This window comes from Fusarium oxysporum, chromosome XI, assembly GCF_013085055.1.
Source record: "Fusarium oxysporum Fo47 chromosome XI, complete sequence".
NCBI classification, from domain to species: domain Eukaryota; kingdom Fungi; phylum Ascomycota; class Sordariomycetes; order Hypocreales; family Nectriaceae; genus Fusarium; species Fusarium oxysporum.
Window position 1 is genome coordinate 198,127 of NC_072850.1, and position 17,183 is coordinate 215,309.

The following is a 17,183-nucleotide window of genomic DNA, read 5'->3' on the forward strand; positions in this document are numbered from 1 at the left end:
GGTGGGCTTTGATATCAACAGGTCTCATCGATGGATCGAGCCGCTGGTACATATAGTACAGGCAAGTATCATTTGCCGTCATGTTATCAGAGATGGCACAGCCAACGCGCCCCTCAATCTCCCATTCGTGGACGACGTCGATCAGAGAACCGGCGAGGTTCTCGCCACTATGAGCACCAAATTGACGACGCAGAACCAGCAGACGGGATTGCTGATGACCCAGTTGATCTATAAAGTGCGCAAATACAGCCATGATTGCAAAGCGATTCGGTGACGTCCAGAGGTCGAAGCTAATATGCACCGCTGTCAAAGCGTTGCGGAGCTCTGCTCTGATGGTATCCCGCTTCGCTTCAAAGAGTCGATGTATCTCTCTAGTGACAGAACTACCACTCCACGCCATCTGGAGGACTAAATCACTGTCGAAATGGTGGAAGATCTTCCGAAGAAAGCTGTGCTCGAAGATGGTGAATGGCACATCGCTATATGCGAGGTTGGAACATGTCAAGGAGGTCTCTGTAGCAGAATAGCATCAAGTCAGAAAAGTTTATACCAGAGGGAATCTTTATTCAACATACACCCAAACGAATCTCCCATCTGTTCTTGCACGAGTGTCTTGAGGCAGTATCTAATTGTGTCGTGTTCAATAACAGTAACACCAGGCTTCAGTGTAATTGGTTATTTTGATATGGGTTTATGAACACTGTTGAACGCCGGATTTCGAGAATAGCCTGGCCTAATGTCTTGTTTTATGCCTTAATGATGGGCAACAGGTGACCGTGCTGCTATCACCTTGGCTTAGCTTCATAATAGCCTTCAGTGCCCCCCTGTAGGCGACTAGTCTTCTCTTGCCCCCCTCCTCCTCCTACCTAATCCCCGGATTCATCTCTACGTCCATCAATCATACCACCTCACCGCCTGCGTTTTCTACCAATACCCTCGTTATGAAGCGACATGACAAGCAGTTACTCCGGCCTTGATTTTGCTTCTAGGCCACGAGTTTATCCAATCGACCTGTCTTTCCTGTCCTACATGCTAAGGGCTGCCGATGTTAATATCTCCCAAAGGATAGTGTTCCTGAGTTCTTTTTCCATCCGATGAGCAAATTGTCCGGTGTCACGAGGACGATCAGTTTGAGGATTTGGTTGTGTTCGACCGTTTCCTTCCTGAGAGCTTGTCACCGGAACCTATGAGGGCTAATATTGCTTTGCTAACTAACGATCTACTTGTAACTGGGTAGTAGTTATGTTGCATGATTTCGCTTTTATTAGTCGGTTCCATACGTCATCTTACAATCATGAACATGTCCAAGTTCGAGTTGGCCAATGCCACAGGTCGGGTTAATGTGTCTCTGTGTGTGCCTGTGAACTCAGTCCCCAGGGGGGCCCCATTCTAGGAAGAGGTCTGTCTTACAGTTCTCTATGTTTTATTTTCTTTGGGTCTATAGTAACTAAAATCCTATTCACTACGAATTACCCAAGCTCTATACGAAAGGTATCGTCTAGTGCAACTTAGCCCGCGCAAGCCTCCAGATATCTATCTCAAGACGCTCTATGTCGCTTACTAGAGTTTTCACCATTCTCAGCATCCGTCAGAAGACTCAGAGCCTCTTTAGCTGTAAGTCTTGATTGGCATTGTGCTGGTGTTTCAGCATACGGATGCCGCACCATGCCAAGAACAGCGTTTCTCAAAGCTAGCAAGAAAATCAGCACCGCTCTTACACAACGTAAATCGCACCAAGCCAGGTCATACCCTCATTATGAAGCTTGTTTAAAGATTCAATGGCTTCTCCATACATGTCTTGAAACTCTTTCTGCAACTGACTAGCCTCAGAGCCTGTTCTCCAAGGATTCTTCCACTGTCGCCATGGATGGCGCCCCCAAATCATCTCAATGGCGATGACACCGATGCTCCAGATATCAGCCAACTCGTTGTATCCCGTCATCTCTCGCTCAGGAGCTAGCCACCCAATGGTTCCACCGGTTCCAGGTCGAGCAGGGTGATGTCTACCTGGAAAGGGGCTTTCCTCAGCATCGTCGAGATCGAGCAGCACTATAGATTTGCACTCGGCGGTCCAAGTTCGGATACCAATGTTGGCGGGTTTGAGATCTCCGTGCATCCAGTTATTTCTGTGGAGGAAGTTTGCAGCGCCGAGTATATCTGCCAGAACGGTTGTAACGATAGGTATCCTGGCTGGTAAGCTCGTGCGGTGAAGTTGTGCTATTAGTGTTGATCTCACCTCTCATGACCTTGTTTGAACAGACCCCTGGTGAGGGCAGTGGAAAGTATTTCCTGAGCAGCTGGTTCTTGAACAAACCAAACATCGGCTATCCTATTAGTTGATCTCACATCATCCGTGATAACTTCGATAAGTCGCAGCAAGCGGTTTTCGTTCTTCTTCAGGCTCAATGCAGCAAGTGTCTCTAGCTTTATTTGAACTTTCCGTACGCGCTCCCTGTCTCTTCCTACTTGCACTCTTTTCAAAGCAACACGTTGACCCTGGACATTCGAGGCGATGCTGACCATTCCAGATGCTCCTTTGCCTATAGTACCTGCGCTGATAGTCCATTGTCCGATGGTAATGGGGCTGTTTTCAGATGGTGTTGGTGTCAGTGATAGGTTCAATAGAGTGGTATGAATGTTGAGATGCTCTTTCAAGTAACGCTGGACTCTGTTGGGATAGTCGTCAGCGTAAGACGCTCGAGCATACTCGATTCGGTAGCAGAGGGATCCAAACGCAAGCTGAGCAGATGACTGATTGAAAACTCTCTTGTCGGAGATCTTATCCCCGTTGACCTTGGTCGCAGATTTGCTAGTTATTGGCTGCACAGATACAAAACTTGTTTCATCGATTTGAAAGATAGCTTGATTGCGTCGAACCTTGTACATCTTGTCGTTACCAGAATGTAAACAAAGGACGATATCGTTCAAATGGGGGGCATCTCTCAGAGCCCCAACTACCCATCCTCTTGACGGATTTCGCGGGGGTTTATCGAGAAATATGAAGTAGTGGCCTTTCCAGATTTCGTAACGGTCTCGACTCTCATCTTTTTTGTTTGAGCGGGACGATGATTTTGGATCCCGTGGCGATGAAATTGGTGATGATGATGAAAGGCTTTCCGATGCTCCTTGAAGCGCGGCTTCAGGATCATTTTGTTGCTTTGAAGAGATCCACATGCACTTTCGTGTGTGTAGTTGCGCAGCTTGATTATCAGGATCGTCGGTTTGTGTGTGCAGCCATTCCGCAACATCATGGAATGCCAGTCGTGCCTCAGCGTTTTCTGGTGTCAGGATGATAGTGGCCCCTTCAGCTGAGGACCCTGGTAAAGTAGGGTCCTCGACCGTCTCTTGGCTACTTGGAATATCTGAGACATCCATAACTCCGAGATATCTAGTTCGGTTCTACATGAGCTTGAGGTTGAGATAAAATAAACAGTGATGGTGGGGTAAATGATTTTGGGGGAGTGCAGGGTAGGTACTGTATCTCGGGACAGAAAGATATGACCAATGGCGTGTTCCATGGTATGAAGCATCTGACAAAGCGTCATCAGCGGGCTATCATTCTTCCGTTACTCGACGCGTCAATTTGGCGTCAGGCTTTCTGTTTCTCGACTCAACACCATTAATCGACAATCGCTGCACATGTCCTCAGGACAGAGAAAACGCGGCTGGCGGCAATGCCTAGCTGACAGTTATGAGAAACAGTACGGAGTAAGTATCTAAGCACGTTGAATGATGGTTTGAACTGTGCTTATCTTATCGCGCAGCCTCTTGATGACCCAGTCCCGACTTTCGGCGCCAAATTGGTGACGTTTCCATCGACGCCGACTCTTCCCATGTGCTTCACTGGACCTGACCCCGAGTTCCTCGAGCGACTTGATCGGCGTCTCTACGCTATCGAAAATGACCCAGTTCCCAAATGTCTGCAGGGCCTGCGTTTCGTCGACCCCGAGGACGAGGAATCAGCTGCCGTCCCCATTAGCATGAGCTGCTCCGACAACGACACCGACGAGGAACACCGTAGCCCCTTGCAGCGAATGATACGCGAGGTTACTGTTCGCACGTATGCAAAAGCTGGCATAGACATTATCGCTGTTGAGGCCAAGCGACGGACAAGAAGGCGAGCGAGGGAGGAAAGGCGCAAAGCCAGAGCTGCCAAATCGATCAATACGAAGTCTCTACCGTCATCGCACGACCATGCTATCGAGCCCCCCAGCAATACCGATGTGGATATTGAAACAGACGCGGTCGAGCATCAAACCAAGCACCAGAAGAGAAAGCGTCGAACAGAGGACGAGGAAGCCGAAGACTCAACACATGACACCCAGCCTCGCCGCAAGGTCGCCAAACCCAGCGACACGACCATCGCTCGACCAAAGCGTCAAATCCGCCCATCGTTCAAGCCTCAAACTTCATACAGTCCTCCACAAACCCCTTCACCCACCGAAAGAGAATATACACAAAGACAAGCTGTGCCGTCATCTCCCGAGTCTCCTATCGCACAACAACCAACACCTGAGGTTGACAACTCTTCACGCTACTTGAGCCAGGACTCGCCAACTGCAGGAGAGGATTTGTCAGCAGGATGAATATTGTTGGGCGTAAGAGATCTGATTTAAATACTTGAGGATGATGCCGCGACGCACTCCAACTTGTTGCCGCTGGGCTCATTATTGAACCTGAAGCTATTATCGTCAGGCCCGTCAGCGAGACCACCGACATCAACGGGACAAGCGACACAGCTACATATAAAGCTTCGCCACCACCTGATCGCTTCTCTCGAGCCTGCGCATTCGAGCCGTTGCGTGAAGCACCGAGTCTTTTCGTCTCTTGGCTACTCGAGCAGTTGGCCATTTGGAGACCATGCCCGAAACATCACACGGGCCAGTAGGGACAATTACCGCGTCCTGATGAAGGCGCGGACATTCTCGGCTGTTCTTTCAGTACTGGCGACGTGATACTGTTGCTAGGCAGATAAAGCCCGCTGTTGAGAATGCCCTTAATGTCAGGAAAGTTCGTCACAAGGAGGATGACGTTGAATTAGTTACAAAGGGCTTAGCATGGGCCTATAGTAAATACAAAATAATAATATTTAATGCATCCCAGCTGGACCTGTCCTTTTGCTCCCTATTCTAAACCCATGTTGTTGGAATAATATCACTTGTTGCATGTTGTTCTGAAAGCAGAGAAATTGACATCAGGAATCTACCATGCAGTACCCACCTACCGGTAATACCCACCAACCGGTAAGCAAAAAAAAATATTTCCCCATACAAAATGCAATTTTTCAACCAGATGTAGGAAATCCAACAAAAATAACAAGAGTAAAATAACATTCGAATTTCGTTTTAGAATTAAGTGGATTTAGTATTTTCGCGGTATTCTAACTTCACGCCCTGCCCGCGTGCGTACCACAGTTAATTCTTCCTCCTCCGAATTTAACCTCTCATCTTCTTCCATCCCTCCTACCTCGATCACATTCTCAACAGCATCTGCCCTTTCAATTGCTTCGTTTGGCTCAGAAATAGCGTCACCAGCCACTAGAGCTTCGGCCAATGTCATGAACCTTTTGTTAGGATTCGGTATCGCCTTCCTCTTCTTGCCTACTGTACCAATTACCCCGTGTATCAGGTCCTGATACACGATTTGATGGTCCGTGCATGCCACGCATAATTCGGGTCGCCAGGTGTCCGTACCAGTGTCTACGGAGAGAGAGTTGCAGCCTGAGAAAATTTGGGCGATATGGGTCTTCGTCTGCAGAAAATAGGCGCACAGGGTCTACTGGGGTAAGTCTTGCTTCCTTGTTTATTGGGAGATCACCGATGGTTCCATGGCAGCTAACCAACCAAACTTCGGACGGCAGGGCCTGCCGATGATCCGACGACAATAAAATCATTCAGAGGCTCACCAATTGGTGCGGCTAGCAATTCAGAATTAGCGATATTCATAATGAGGCCTTCTACCTGCAGGTTCTTGTTGGCTCGAATACAGAAAACTGGCACGTCAGCCTCATCGGACGAACGGAAGCGTATCCATTTGCGAGAAAATAACATATAAGGAGAAACAACAGATGAGGTGCGAGAAGGGGCATGCGGCATATTAGAAGAAAGAATCCCTGTTATTGATATAAAATATAACGATCATTAGTCCGTACTATTGCAATCTCTTACGTGGCGTAGATATGTTCTCCATATTGTCTCTTTTCTCTTCTTTTTGAGAGCAGTGCAGTCACATTATGATTCGTTAAAATATAATTGTTGGCTGCATGGTTGCGCCAGGCATGGATGAAAGGGAAGCAGCTGCATATTTTCAACCCCCGCAGATAACAAAGCAACAGGCCGCGACTACCAGAACCTCTGCACTCATCCCTGAATTGTGCTGTCTGACCCTTGGAAGCTATTAACTCGGTCTTTGATTGAGGCCCGGGAAGGGCAGGGTAATAAGACACGTAAGACTAAGGGAGGCAGCAAGCTCGATTACAAATCGTATGCCACTTGGCACCTGTTAACTATGACCTGACCAGATGCCAAGATTCAAGAGTGGGGAGCTGAAAGGTCGAAATAAACAGCTCCCGCGCCACCTCTCAATGTTACATTCCTCTAATCTATACCAGTCCGCCCCGGTGTATAGCCAGTGGAAAGGCTATGTTAGCTCCATCTCGTAATAATGGAAAGTCCTGTTGTTGTTGCTATAGTCGCTATAAACCGAGTGATGGGCCCAATTCATCTTGACCAATAAATCGAACTAATTGCCAATTACGGCTCAAACAAAATAGGAACCCCGCCGTATCGCCGTATTGAAGCCGACAAGGCGATAAGCTAAATTTTAGATTTGCGGGGAGCCAATTAGAGTTGGTCCCTGCAAGGTATGGCCTGGAGCCAGTGGCGTGAACTGACAACTAAGCGGTGGCGCCAGAAAAATAAGAGCAGCGTGTCCGCGATTACTTATATACTTTACTTTTAATAATATACTTTAATAAACTATTAAATTATAATTAAATATTATAACTATAAATAAATAAATAATAATTTAAAAATTAAATAGTATATTTATATATTTCTTTACTTTTTAATAATATTAATTTTATCTATTTTTATACTATAGTTTTAATTTATATTAACCCTCTATTTTTAATTTATATTTACCTTTTATTATTAATAATACTGTTTTAATTTATATAGAATTTTAATTTATATTAACTTAATGCAGTTTAGAATTTAGGGTTAGGGCTATAAATAAAGACTCACTTTTTAATATAAAAAAGATAGTTTTCCTTATTATATTAATAGATAATTTAGCCCTATATAAAGAGTAACTTAAAAATATAATTATTAAGGCTAAATATATAATCTTTATTCTCTTACTTATATAGAATTAAAGTATATTTATAAATAGAGTTTTAAAATAAATATAAGGTAATAATAAAGTTTAAAGGAAATAAATTAACTTTTATATAAGTTAGTTAGTAAAAGTTAAATAAACTTAAAGTTAATAATAACTCTATTAATTAAATACATATTATAAGATATATAACTAATTAATTTTATATTTAAAAATAGATACAGTAATATTAATAAAGAAGTAATAATTTAAACTAAAGGCTACTTTTTATATATATTTAAGTTTAGGCCTATAAAGGCAGTAAGAAAGGCTATTTAATTTAACTAAAGGAAATAATATTTATATAAATATCTTTTTAAATCCTTAAGATTTAATAGCTTATAATTAATTTAATTTTAAATTAATTAAATTAAAAGGGCCTATATAATAAATTAACTTAATTAGCTTATAATTAAAAATAGCTATTTTAATAAAGTTAAATTAATACCTTAATAAGGAGTTTTTCTTAATAGTAATTACTATTATATAAATCTCTTTAAGTTCTTCTGTATTAGCTGCCCTTAAGGCAGGCCTAATAGCTAAGGAAAAAAGAGATAGTTTATTTCCTTATTATTTTTAATTATTTTAATTATAATAAATTCTCTATTAAAATTATATAATATTAATTTTAATAGCTTTCTCTATATAATTAATTAATAATATAAATCTTACTTTTTTATAAAGTTTTACTTAAACTATTTCTTTAAGTTTATTAAAGAAAAGTAATATAAGGGATTTTTAATTTTATTTAAGCTTAATAATAAATTAAAGGAATTTAATTTTATATTTTAATATGAATTTAATTTATTAAAGTATTTTAATATTTTATTTTATTTAACTTTTCTTATTAATAGATTTAAATACTTATTATAAGTTTCTTTTAAATACTATATAATTATTATAAACTTAAAATATTTATAATAATAGTTTACTTTTTAATTTAATAGTTATTTCTTTTAATATAAATTAAAACTATTAAGCTGTATTACCTTTAAGTTATTTTAAAGTATATATAACTTTATTATTTTCTTTTATAAATTAATTTACAAAATAGCTTATAAGGATTTAATATTAAATAAGAAAAATAATAATTTAATAAGATTACTATTAAATAGTTTAACTATATTAAGTTTAAGGATTTTACTTATTTTCTTTCTATTTATAATAATAATAATAAGTTAATATATTTTTTTAATTATATTTTAATAGTTAGTTATCTATTAAGCCTAAAGTTTAATAGCTTTAATAAAAGCTTATTTAATATTATTTATTTTAATAATTATATTAATTATTTATTATTTTATTTAAGTAATATTTAAATTAATACTACTTTTAAAGTTATTATTTATATTTGAATTATTATTAATAGAGATAGTTATAATATAAAATATAATATATTATTAAATAGGATTAATATAAATAGCTATTATATTTATATAATTATAATTTAAATAAGAGCTATTAATATATAATAAGTTAATTTTTAATTATAAATAAATTAAATTATATTAAGTTTATTATTAATAGATTATATAAGGTATAATACTAAATATTATTAAAATACTATATCTCTTAATAATAGATTTAAGGTAGGTTAAGCTTAATTAATATAAAGAAGTTTTATTAATAGTTAATAAGCTAAATTTATTTAATATTAAGTAAGTATATTTATATACTAAAAGTCTTAAGTATTTATTAGCTATATTTATCCTTAATTTATATTTCTTATATTATATTATTTTATAACCTAATTTAATTTATTCCTAACCTGCTAAACTAGCTTTAATCTATTAATATTTATAGTTTTTCCCTTAATATTAAAACCTTTATTTTCTAATTTATTTGTTTCTCTCTCTTTTTCCCCTTATTTCCTCTTTTTTACTTTATAATAGCCTTTAATTCCTATAATATAATACTTATAGTATTAATTTAATTATTATAACTATATATTTTAACTCTATAAACTACTGCTAGTATAGACTATTATTACTATTTAATATAATATTTATAATAAAGGCCTTTTACTACTTTAATAGGTATTAACCTTATTCTAAATAATCTATAAGGTCTTTTAAGCCCTTTATTTAGTCTATAATATATCTAATAAGATCTTAATTTTTATTTTTATTTTTATCTTCTTTTTTATTTTAATCTCTATCTTTCTTAATATTAATATTAAAAAGTTATATATAATAGCTAAAGATTATAAGATTAACTTATTATATTATTAATAGCTTATTAATATATAATAAGTATTCTCTTATTATTTTATAATACCTAAAGAAAAAATAAAAAATAAAAATAGTCTTAAATTTAAGCTTATTAATATCTATTAGAGGTCTAATTATATAGGTGCTAACTACCCAAATTAAATAGTTATAGCTAGATTAGCTATTATTAATATTAATTATATAGCAGTATATCTTATAATAGATTTTTAGGTTTTTAACTTATTTTAAGATAATCTTTTAGGGTTAAAGCCTTAATAATAATTGCCTTAATAAGGTAATAATTAAGAGGGCATTTAGTCTATTAAGGCTAGAGGAAATATCTTTTTTATATTTATACATTAAGGCTACTTATTAAGTTAGATTATAAGATTTAAGGCAGCTATTATATAATTTATTAAGATTTAATATTAAGGTTATTATATTCTTTAATATAATATATAATGCCTTATATTATATTATACTAAAGATAAATATCTTATTATATTATCTTATTATTTAAGACCCTAATTGGCTATACCTTATCTATTACTATAAGGACATTTTAACTTTTAATATACTAAAAGTAAATATAAAAATATATTTATTATGGATAAATTAAAATATTTATTTAGTAGTTTATAATTAAGATAGTTATATATCGGTTTTATTATAATTAATTGGTAATTATAAATTAAGATAAACGTTATTAATTCTATTATAATTAATAAGAATTTTATAGAGCTTATATAATAAAATCTATTAGGTTATAATAAATAACATTATTTATTAATTAATTGCAATTAATGTTAATAGACCCCTAAATTAATTAATAGTAATTAATATTAATTTACTCCTCTGCAGAGCTATATTAATTAACTGCAATTTGGCCAGAATTGAATTGAATTAATTGATTAGCAAGCCTGCCGCCAGCCTATCTATTGGGGCCCTCTGCCTGCTTTGTTTTTCCATTTGGCCCACCTACAAGATTACAACACCCGGAAAGACCCCACACGACGTCGAGATGTCTTAGAGGTCCCAGTACCATACGACCGGACGAAGAAAACAGTCTAGATGGAATTGCGGCTGTCTTCTGTTGGTCAGTGATAAAATCTGGAGAGCATGAAAAGCCAGTACATTGAATGCTTGAGAGTCTTCTCATTGCAGGGCTCCTGTGGAATTTGTCCACCATGGCTAGATGTTAGATCAAGAGGATGTTACGAGATTGTAAAACCATTACGAAACACTGACCGGGAAAGTATTCCTTGTGACGGTGAAGCGAAGGATCTAAATACTGTTTCGTTCGTTGCGATATTGTCAACCTGAGGATAGACTGGGTGACCATCCAGTATATATCGACAATTCTGCGAGTCTGGATGGGAAGATTGTCGCCGATTTGCCATCAAGCGTACTGCACCTGGTAGATGCTTCAGTTACGCGATAATTCCGTGCGGGTAATACGACAGACTTGTCAAGGGCTTAAAAGCATAAGCCACATACCGTTACTGAAATCAAGCCGCGAATCGGCATTGTCAATTGTACAGATCAGGCTGCAGTGAGAGATTTTCTTTCGAAACCCCTCTTTCCCTCTCGCTAGCTTTTGAAATCGAAAATCCTGCCTCCTATGTCCGGATTCGAAGCCCTTGGCGCCGCGGCCGCAGCGGGGCAGTTCCTGGAGCAGGGATACAAGATTGCTAAGTTTTGCCACGCCCTGTACCGCCAGGTCAAGGACGGCCCGGAAGCGATCCGCCAACGAATCGAGCAGCTCGAGAGCCTCCAAGCCGTTGCAACGCGTACACAAAACACCGAGTCGTTGCAGACTGCCGAAGCCGAAAAGATCCTCGTCCGATGCAGAAACACGGCTGAGAAATTGCTGTCGCTTCTTGGCACCCTCAATTTCGATCCCGACGATTCAACGACGACGAAAACATGGCGGGCTGCCTGCAGTATGCACAAAGAGGAGGAGATCCTTGAGCAATTTAGAATACTCAACGAGGAGAAGAGCATGCTGAACCTTCACATCAGTAACTTGATCTCGTGAGCTCCCTGTCGTCTAGTGACATTTGTTTTCCAAAACTAACAAGGGATGAGGGAAACTACGACAGCTACCCACGAATCAGTGAACGCAGGCTTTTTTTCTCTTGAATCCAAGCTGGAAAATCTGGAGATAGCATCTGATCCCGCCTCGGAGAAGCAGAAATGCTTTCGTGACCTCTTCACCACGGACCCCGCAGCTGACCGTGCAAGCATCAAGACGAAAAAGGGCGACCTTGTCCAGGGAACCTGTGATTGGATTGCGGGGAAGGGCAAGTTTACGGACTGGCAAGACTCCGATGCTGGTCTTCTCTGGATCTCCGGTGGCCCGGGTATGGGCAAGACAATGCTGTCTCTCCATCTCGCGGAGCATGTCCTCGCCCAGCCAAGCAAGCAAACTGTTTTCCTTCAATTCTTCTGCGACGTTGATTACCCCCTGCGAGACAATGCTATGTGCATTGTCAGGAGTCTTGTTTCCCAGCTGCTCGGGGCGAAAGAGCACCTGGTTCGCCACATTCTCCCAACCTACCAGATTCAGCGAAAAAGACTCTTTCAGCCTTCTTCCTTGGAGGACCTTTGGAAGATCTTCGTGAACATGGTCCAACATCTCAAAGACTGCCGAGTGGTTTGTCTCCTTGACGCATTGGACGAATGCAAAGCCGAGTCCTTGGAACTGCTTCTTTCCAAGCTCGACAAGGCTGTTACTGTAGAACATCCACTGAAGCTTGTTGTCATCAGCCGTGAGCATCCTCGGTGCTTGAAACATTACCTGGGGAAGTTTCCTAGACTTCATCTCGACACGGACGCCAAAGAGGAGATCAAGGCCGGAATGCAGAAGTTCATCGACACACGGCTAGCGGAGCTGTCACAGCTCGAACAGCATCCTGCGCTGCGCGGGCGCGTGAAGGAAACCTTGCACACGCGGTCGGACGGAATCTACCTTTGGGTCAGCTGCGCTGTCAAGGAACTGCAAAATCTCGAAGTGTCAGAGATGGAGGCCCACCTGCAGGGGTTGCCAAAAGGACTCAATCCACTGTACGAGCGAATGCTCCAGCAAGTCGAGGCAAGTCAGCGGGACTTTGTGCGAAGTATCCTGAGATGGTGTGCTTTTGCCATCAGGCCCTGGGATCTAGAGGATCTAATCGCGATGCTCAAGATCCAAGGCACCGAGGCTCTTACACCAATCGAGGTTCTTCGCGGGAGGCTGGGACATTGTGGACACCTTGTGAATATCTCGGAGAAGACAGTGACGTTCGTGCATCAGAGCGTTTACGACTTTCTTACACAAGTTCCTCCGCAAGGGAAGCCCACCCCCTGGTTCTCTCTCGAAGACGCCGGACAGCAACATGCAGACTTGGCAAGCGTTTGTCTCTCTTACATGGAATTCCGTTACAGTTACAATTATTGTTACAGAGATGAATTGGCCAAATGGCCAACACCTGGTTGCACTCTTATCTATTACGCCACGAGCAATTGGGACCGCCATTTCCGCCTGTCAGCTCAGCATGCAACCAGCGTCTTGAAAGCACACCCTGAGATTTTTGACAAAGATTCCAAGATTCTCGACATGTACATCGACGAGTTCAGGACATATCACGCGCTCGGCCCGTTCAAGAGACGTAACGCGTTCGGCGAAACGCACCAGTCTAATCGGCTGGAACTGGTTGCCGCAGATCTAGGGCTTGACGTGCTGATGCAGCACATCCACAAGGGAAAGCCAGCCATGTTCCGACGTGTCAAGAATAACATCACAGAGCCCTTCCGCGTCAAGTTTGGCGGAACCACGCCTCTCCACCTTGCTGCGGCCAGAGGGCACCTTTCGATCGTGGAGATGTTGAGGACCGAGATGCCGCTTGACCTCAAGGACGATTACGGGTGCACACCGCTGTGTTGCGCTGCAAAAGGGGGACACACAGCGGTAGTTGAACTCCTGCTCAAATCAGGGGCTGATATTTCCGTTGGAGACCCCCTAGAATGGGCTATGATGGAGCTGCGAGTAGAGGCTGTGAAGTTGCTACTTGAATGGTCACCTTCTCCTTTCATCACAGTCAGACATTTGGAAAGAGCGGCCCAGATCTGTTTACCAACCAATACCGGCAAAGACTCACTGCTATCTTTAATTCTCCCGCATTTCATCCGCCAAAAGAACCAGAAGATCAGCTCTCGTAGAAAGCCATCATCTTCGAACAAGAACCTCGACCTTGATTTGGACCAGGCAGGCCTCATCAACTCTGCTGCATATGGCAAGTCGTCAGCAGAGACAATGAGATTACTCCTCCAGCAACCTGGCATTGATCTCCGCCCGGAGAACTTGGCGGGCCCCCTTAAGACGGCGCTCGAATTCGCCGATGTCAGGGTGGTGAAACTGCTCGTGGACGACTATCATGCGCCACTACCAACAGCCGGGGGCGACGGACGCAAAGGGGCAGTCCACTACGCAGCAGCTGACGAGGATGACGATCGCGCTGTGCAGAAACTACGGTTTCTTACCAAGGAGCGCATGCATGATCCCAACTCGTGGACGCCAGGGAACACCTCAGAAACGGCCTTGTCGATCGCATTAACGAGCCGCAAATTGAATACTGTACGGTGGCTTGTCAACGAATGCAACGTCGATCCTGAAGCCTTCTGTTTTCTCCACAATGGCCAAGGTGAAAAGCCGATTCATCGTGCTGTAATAAGCACCGATGTCAAGGTGGTTTCGATGTTGATCGATGAGATGAAAGTGGATGTCGATGGATTGAGTGATACATTGGAAACCCCCTTGCATTACGCAGCGGAGCATTGTCATTACAACATGGATATGTACCGGTGTCTGTTGGCAGCTGGTGCTGATATCAAGAAGAAGGATAGCAGGGGGAGGACGCCTCGAGATGTTGCATGGATGTGGCATTTGCCTTTGTTCGACCAAGCTGTTGAGGAACACCTTGGCCAGAGGCAGCGCTGACCTCAATTCAAGTATCAAGTCAAGTATTTCAAGTAAGTTGACGGCCCAATATATTTCAAGTAAGTAAGTTCATAATGCCTCAAACTTGATTTACTTGAAATACTATATAGGACATGCGAATCGGGCTCCCCCAGGCTTGAGTCCTGGGGGACTCGATGGAATTCGCGTGGGTAGTTAATAGAGGCATTTTATTTTATTAAAATTCAACCATAATAATATATCTAGTAATATATATATAGAATAATAGAGAAGAAAGTAATTAATTAATTAATCTCTATAGAGCTATTTTTTATTTATTATTAATTTAATATTAAGATAAAAGTATAATTTAAGCTTAAAGGCTGCTAATAAAATATTATTATATTTTAATCACTTAATTTCAAGCTTAAACTAATTAAAGGAAGGTTTAGACCGGATGGTATCCTTATTGATTCTATAGTGGTTTTCTAAGACAGCTAGCTGAACTGAGTATAAACAGGAGAGGCAAGCCGGTCTCGGCTTGCGCATAGAGCCTACTACTACTGTACGCAATCGTGGTGGTGTGGCACCAAGTTCAGCTATCTGGGTTAGTTGGTCTTGGACATGGTAAAGCGACTTGACGCGGGGATGTTCAAAGGTTGGCCCTCTGAGGCCGTATACAGACGCGAGAATAACGGAAATGGAGTATCTCCGGACGTGATCATACCAGGCATCTGGGGAGTGGAGGAGCTAATGCATCATCTGCGTGGCCTCGGCGTTGTGAATGGGAAGCAGGCGATCCACAGCTTTGATGTTTAGGGGCCCCTGAAGCGTTTTCCTCAACTTCCTCCAATTGCCACCATAAGGGACAAACAAGATGTGTGTGTCGTTCGTGAACATAATATCATTGGCGATGTGACTCGGTGGACGATTAGAGTAAATCGAGCCCCTAATCAAGCATGTAGACCAGAAATGCGCCGCATTTCCACTTCTGCACCAATCAGAATCTCCATTTTCTTACCCCGAATTTCCCCTCTGGAAATGCGCCGCATTTCCATCTGGGCCTGTAAACCGAGAACGCGAAATGCGCCGCGTTTCTTCCACGAAGGCCCGTGCCAACCATGTAGACGACCGCGCTCTCAGACTTCACAGCGTGTAGTAATTTCCGTTGTGTCGATTAGGAGAAAGGGAGCAGCGATCAAGCTCTGTTTTTGTTCTTGGCTAAATGTGACTTCATAGAGGGTATCCGATCCTCTTGGTGCCTTCTCAACTTTATCAATATGACAGGTCTCGCGACATACACGGATGCTATTGTCACATTGCGGCCGAGTCAGCTCCAAAAGCTCGAGAGTCTCGGCTTGTACTACAATTCGCCAGAGCCAGCAATAATTTGCATCGAATGCGGCTTCGCCATTAACCCTACGCGCGCGCCGCGTCACCCAGGCGACAAGCATCATATACCTAAGTCTGCCCGCCGTGGTTTGAAGCCACTAATCTATTCTCTCAATCTTCCAAACCCAGAGACCAGGCTGGCGGTCCATTCCATTTCCATCCACGCAGCCTCTTGTAGAATGGATGGACGTCCATGTAGGCCCACCTTGGGTGGAATGGATGGAAATGGACGCTAAGAGTGGGCCCGTGGAATGGATGGAAATGGACGCTAAGAGTGGGCCCGTGGAATGGATGGACATGGAAATGGAAATGCGTGGACGCTATAAAGGGACAGTACACGTGATCCTCCCACCCGTTGCCTCCCGGGCCTCCGCAAAGCTCATTTCAGCTAACAGATCAGTCCCTGGCACCTTTACACCCTCAAGGAGCTTCTCCGTGCTCTTAATATAGCCTCCGCAATGCCATGATCTCACCGTCTGTGTCATCCCGATCGTACTAGCATCCAGCCTGGCACGATCGTCTCGAACCATTCGACCGCATGTTGAGAAGAGCCTCTCAACATCAGCAGACATAGGAAGGACAGAGAGCACATCGAGAGCCATTTGTGACAGACGTGGATACTCTTCCCGTCTCTCATATCAATAGCTAATAGGATCTAGGATATTTTGGTCGGACTTGTGGACGTCACGGAACCAATCGCTGTATTCGTCGCCAACAGCATGTGTAGAACTGCTCGCCGCGTCCTCGGCTTGCAACAAAGTAGTCATCGATGAAGGTGGTTGTAATAGAGTCGGGGCCTGACGAGATTCTTCACGATACTCGTCAAAGGGATTCCGATATATGCGCCGCTTCTTCGTGACCGGCTCGCCGCGTTCTCGATCTCGAGAGATAATTCGCGGCTCGTAGTGAGACCGGTATAGTTCTTCTACAAGGGACTTTGCAGTTTGGATCCATTCTGGGCGGTCCGCCCACACGTCCTCGAAATATCCCCAACGATACGCTGGGTGAAGTGCAATGGCGGCATAATAAACCGGCGTCTCGTCAAGCCGCGAGTAGTACTTGTCAAGCTTTTTCCAACAGAGGCTAATATTAACCTTAAAGTGCTCGGGATCGGGATATCGATGGGCAGCAGCCTTATATACCTCCATTTTGCCAAGGAGATATTCATAGCCAAGCAGGGTATCCCACGGACACCCATATGCCCCAATGTATCCTTCCTTCCGCTTGCGCTGCTGACCGTCGCCTTCGAGAGTAATCAAGACGTGCTC

At 42.0% G+C, this 17,183-nt stretch overlaps 4 protein-coding genes across 4 annotated transcripts; 2 read left to right on the top strand and 2 right to left on the bottom strand.

Moving 5' to 3' along the window:
• Positions 1-1,409: 1,409 nt before the first annotated feature.
• FOBCDRAFT_233160 (kinase-like domain-containing protein) lies at positions 1,410-3,449 on the bottom strand. The gene is made up of 3 exons (XM_054707384.2): positions 2,237-3,449; positions 1,750-2,186; positions 1,410-1,690 (listed from the first exon to the last, which is right to left on the bottom strand). The coding sequence occupies exons 1-3, from the start codon at positions 3,373-3,375 to the stop codon at positions 1,539-1,541; spliced, it is 1,728 nt and encodes a 575-aa protein (XP_054563359.1). The 5' UTR covers positions 3,376-3,449; the 3' UTR covers positions 1,410-1,538.
• Positions 3,450-3,497: 48 nt separating this feature from the next.
• FOBCDRAFT_244826 (uncharacterized protein) lies at positions 3,498-4,586 on the top strand (the record flags this gene model as incomplete). The annotated part of the gene is made up of 3 exons (XM_031195711.3): positions 3,498-3,519; positions 3,650-3,708; positions 3,765-4,586. The coding sequence occupies 3 exons, from the start codon at positions 3,498-3,500 to the stop codon at positions 4,584-4,586; spliced, it is 903 nt and encodes a 300-aa protein (XP_031028345.3).
• Positions 4,587-5,601: 1,015 nt separating this feature from the next.
• FOBCDRAFT_100178 (uncharacterized protein) lies at positions 5,602-6,189 on the bottom strand (the record flags this gene model as incomplete). The annotated part of the gene is made up of 3 exons (XM_059607691.1): positions 5,602-5,699; positions 5,906-6,112; positions 6,168-6,189. Coding segments are annotated over 3 exons (327 nt in total), but the record flags the coding sequence as incomplete, so codon positions are not given.
• A 4,960-nt stretch (positions 6,190-11,149) lies between these two features.
• Positions 11,150-14,767, top strand: FOBCDRAFT_170137 (uncharacterized protein). The gene is made up of 2 exons (XM_059608455.1): positions 11,150-11,621; positions 11,676-14,767. The coding sequence occupies exons 1-2, from the start codon at positions 11,209-11,211 to the stop codon at positions 14,563-14,565; spliced, it is 3,303 nt and encodes a 1,100-aa protein (XP_059466096.1). The 5' UTR covers positions 11,150-11,208; the 3' UTR covers positions 14,566-14,767.
• The last annotated feature ends 2,416 nt before the right edge of the window (positions 14,768-17,183 follow it).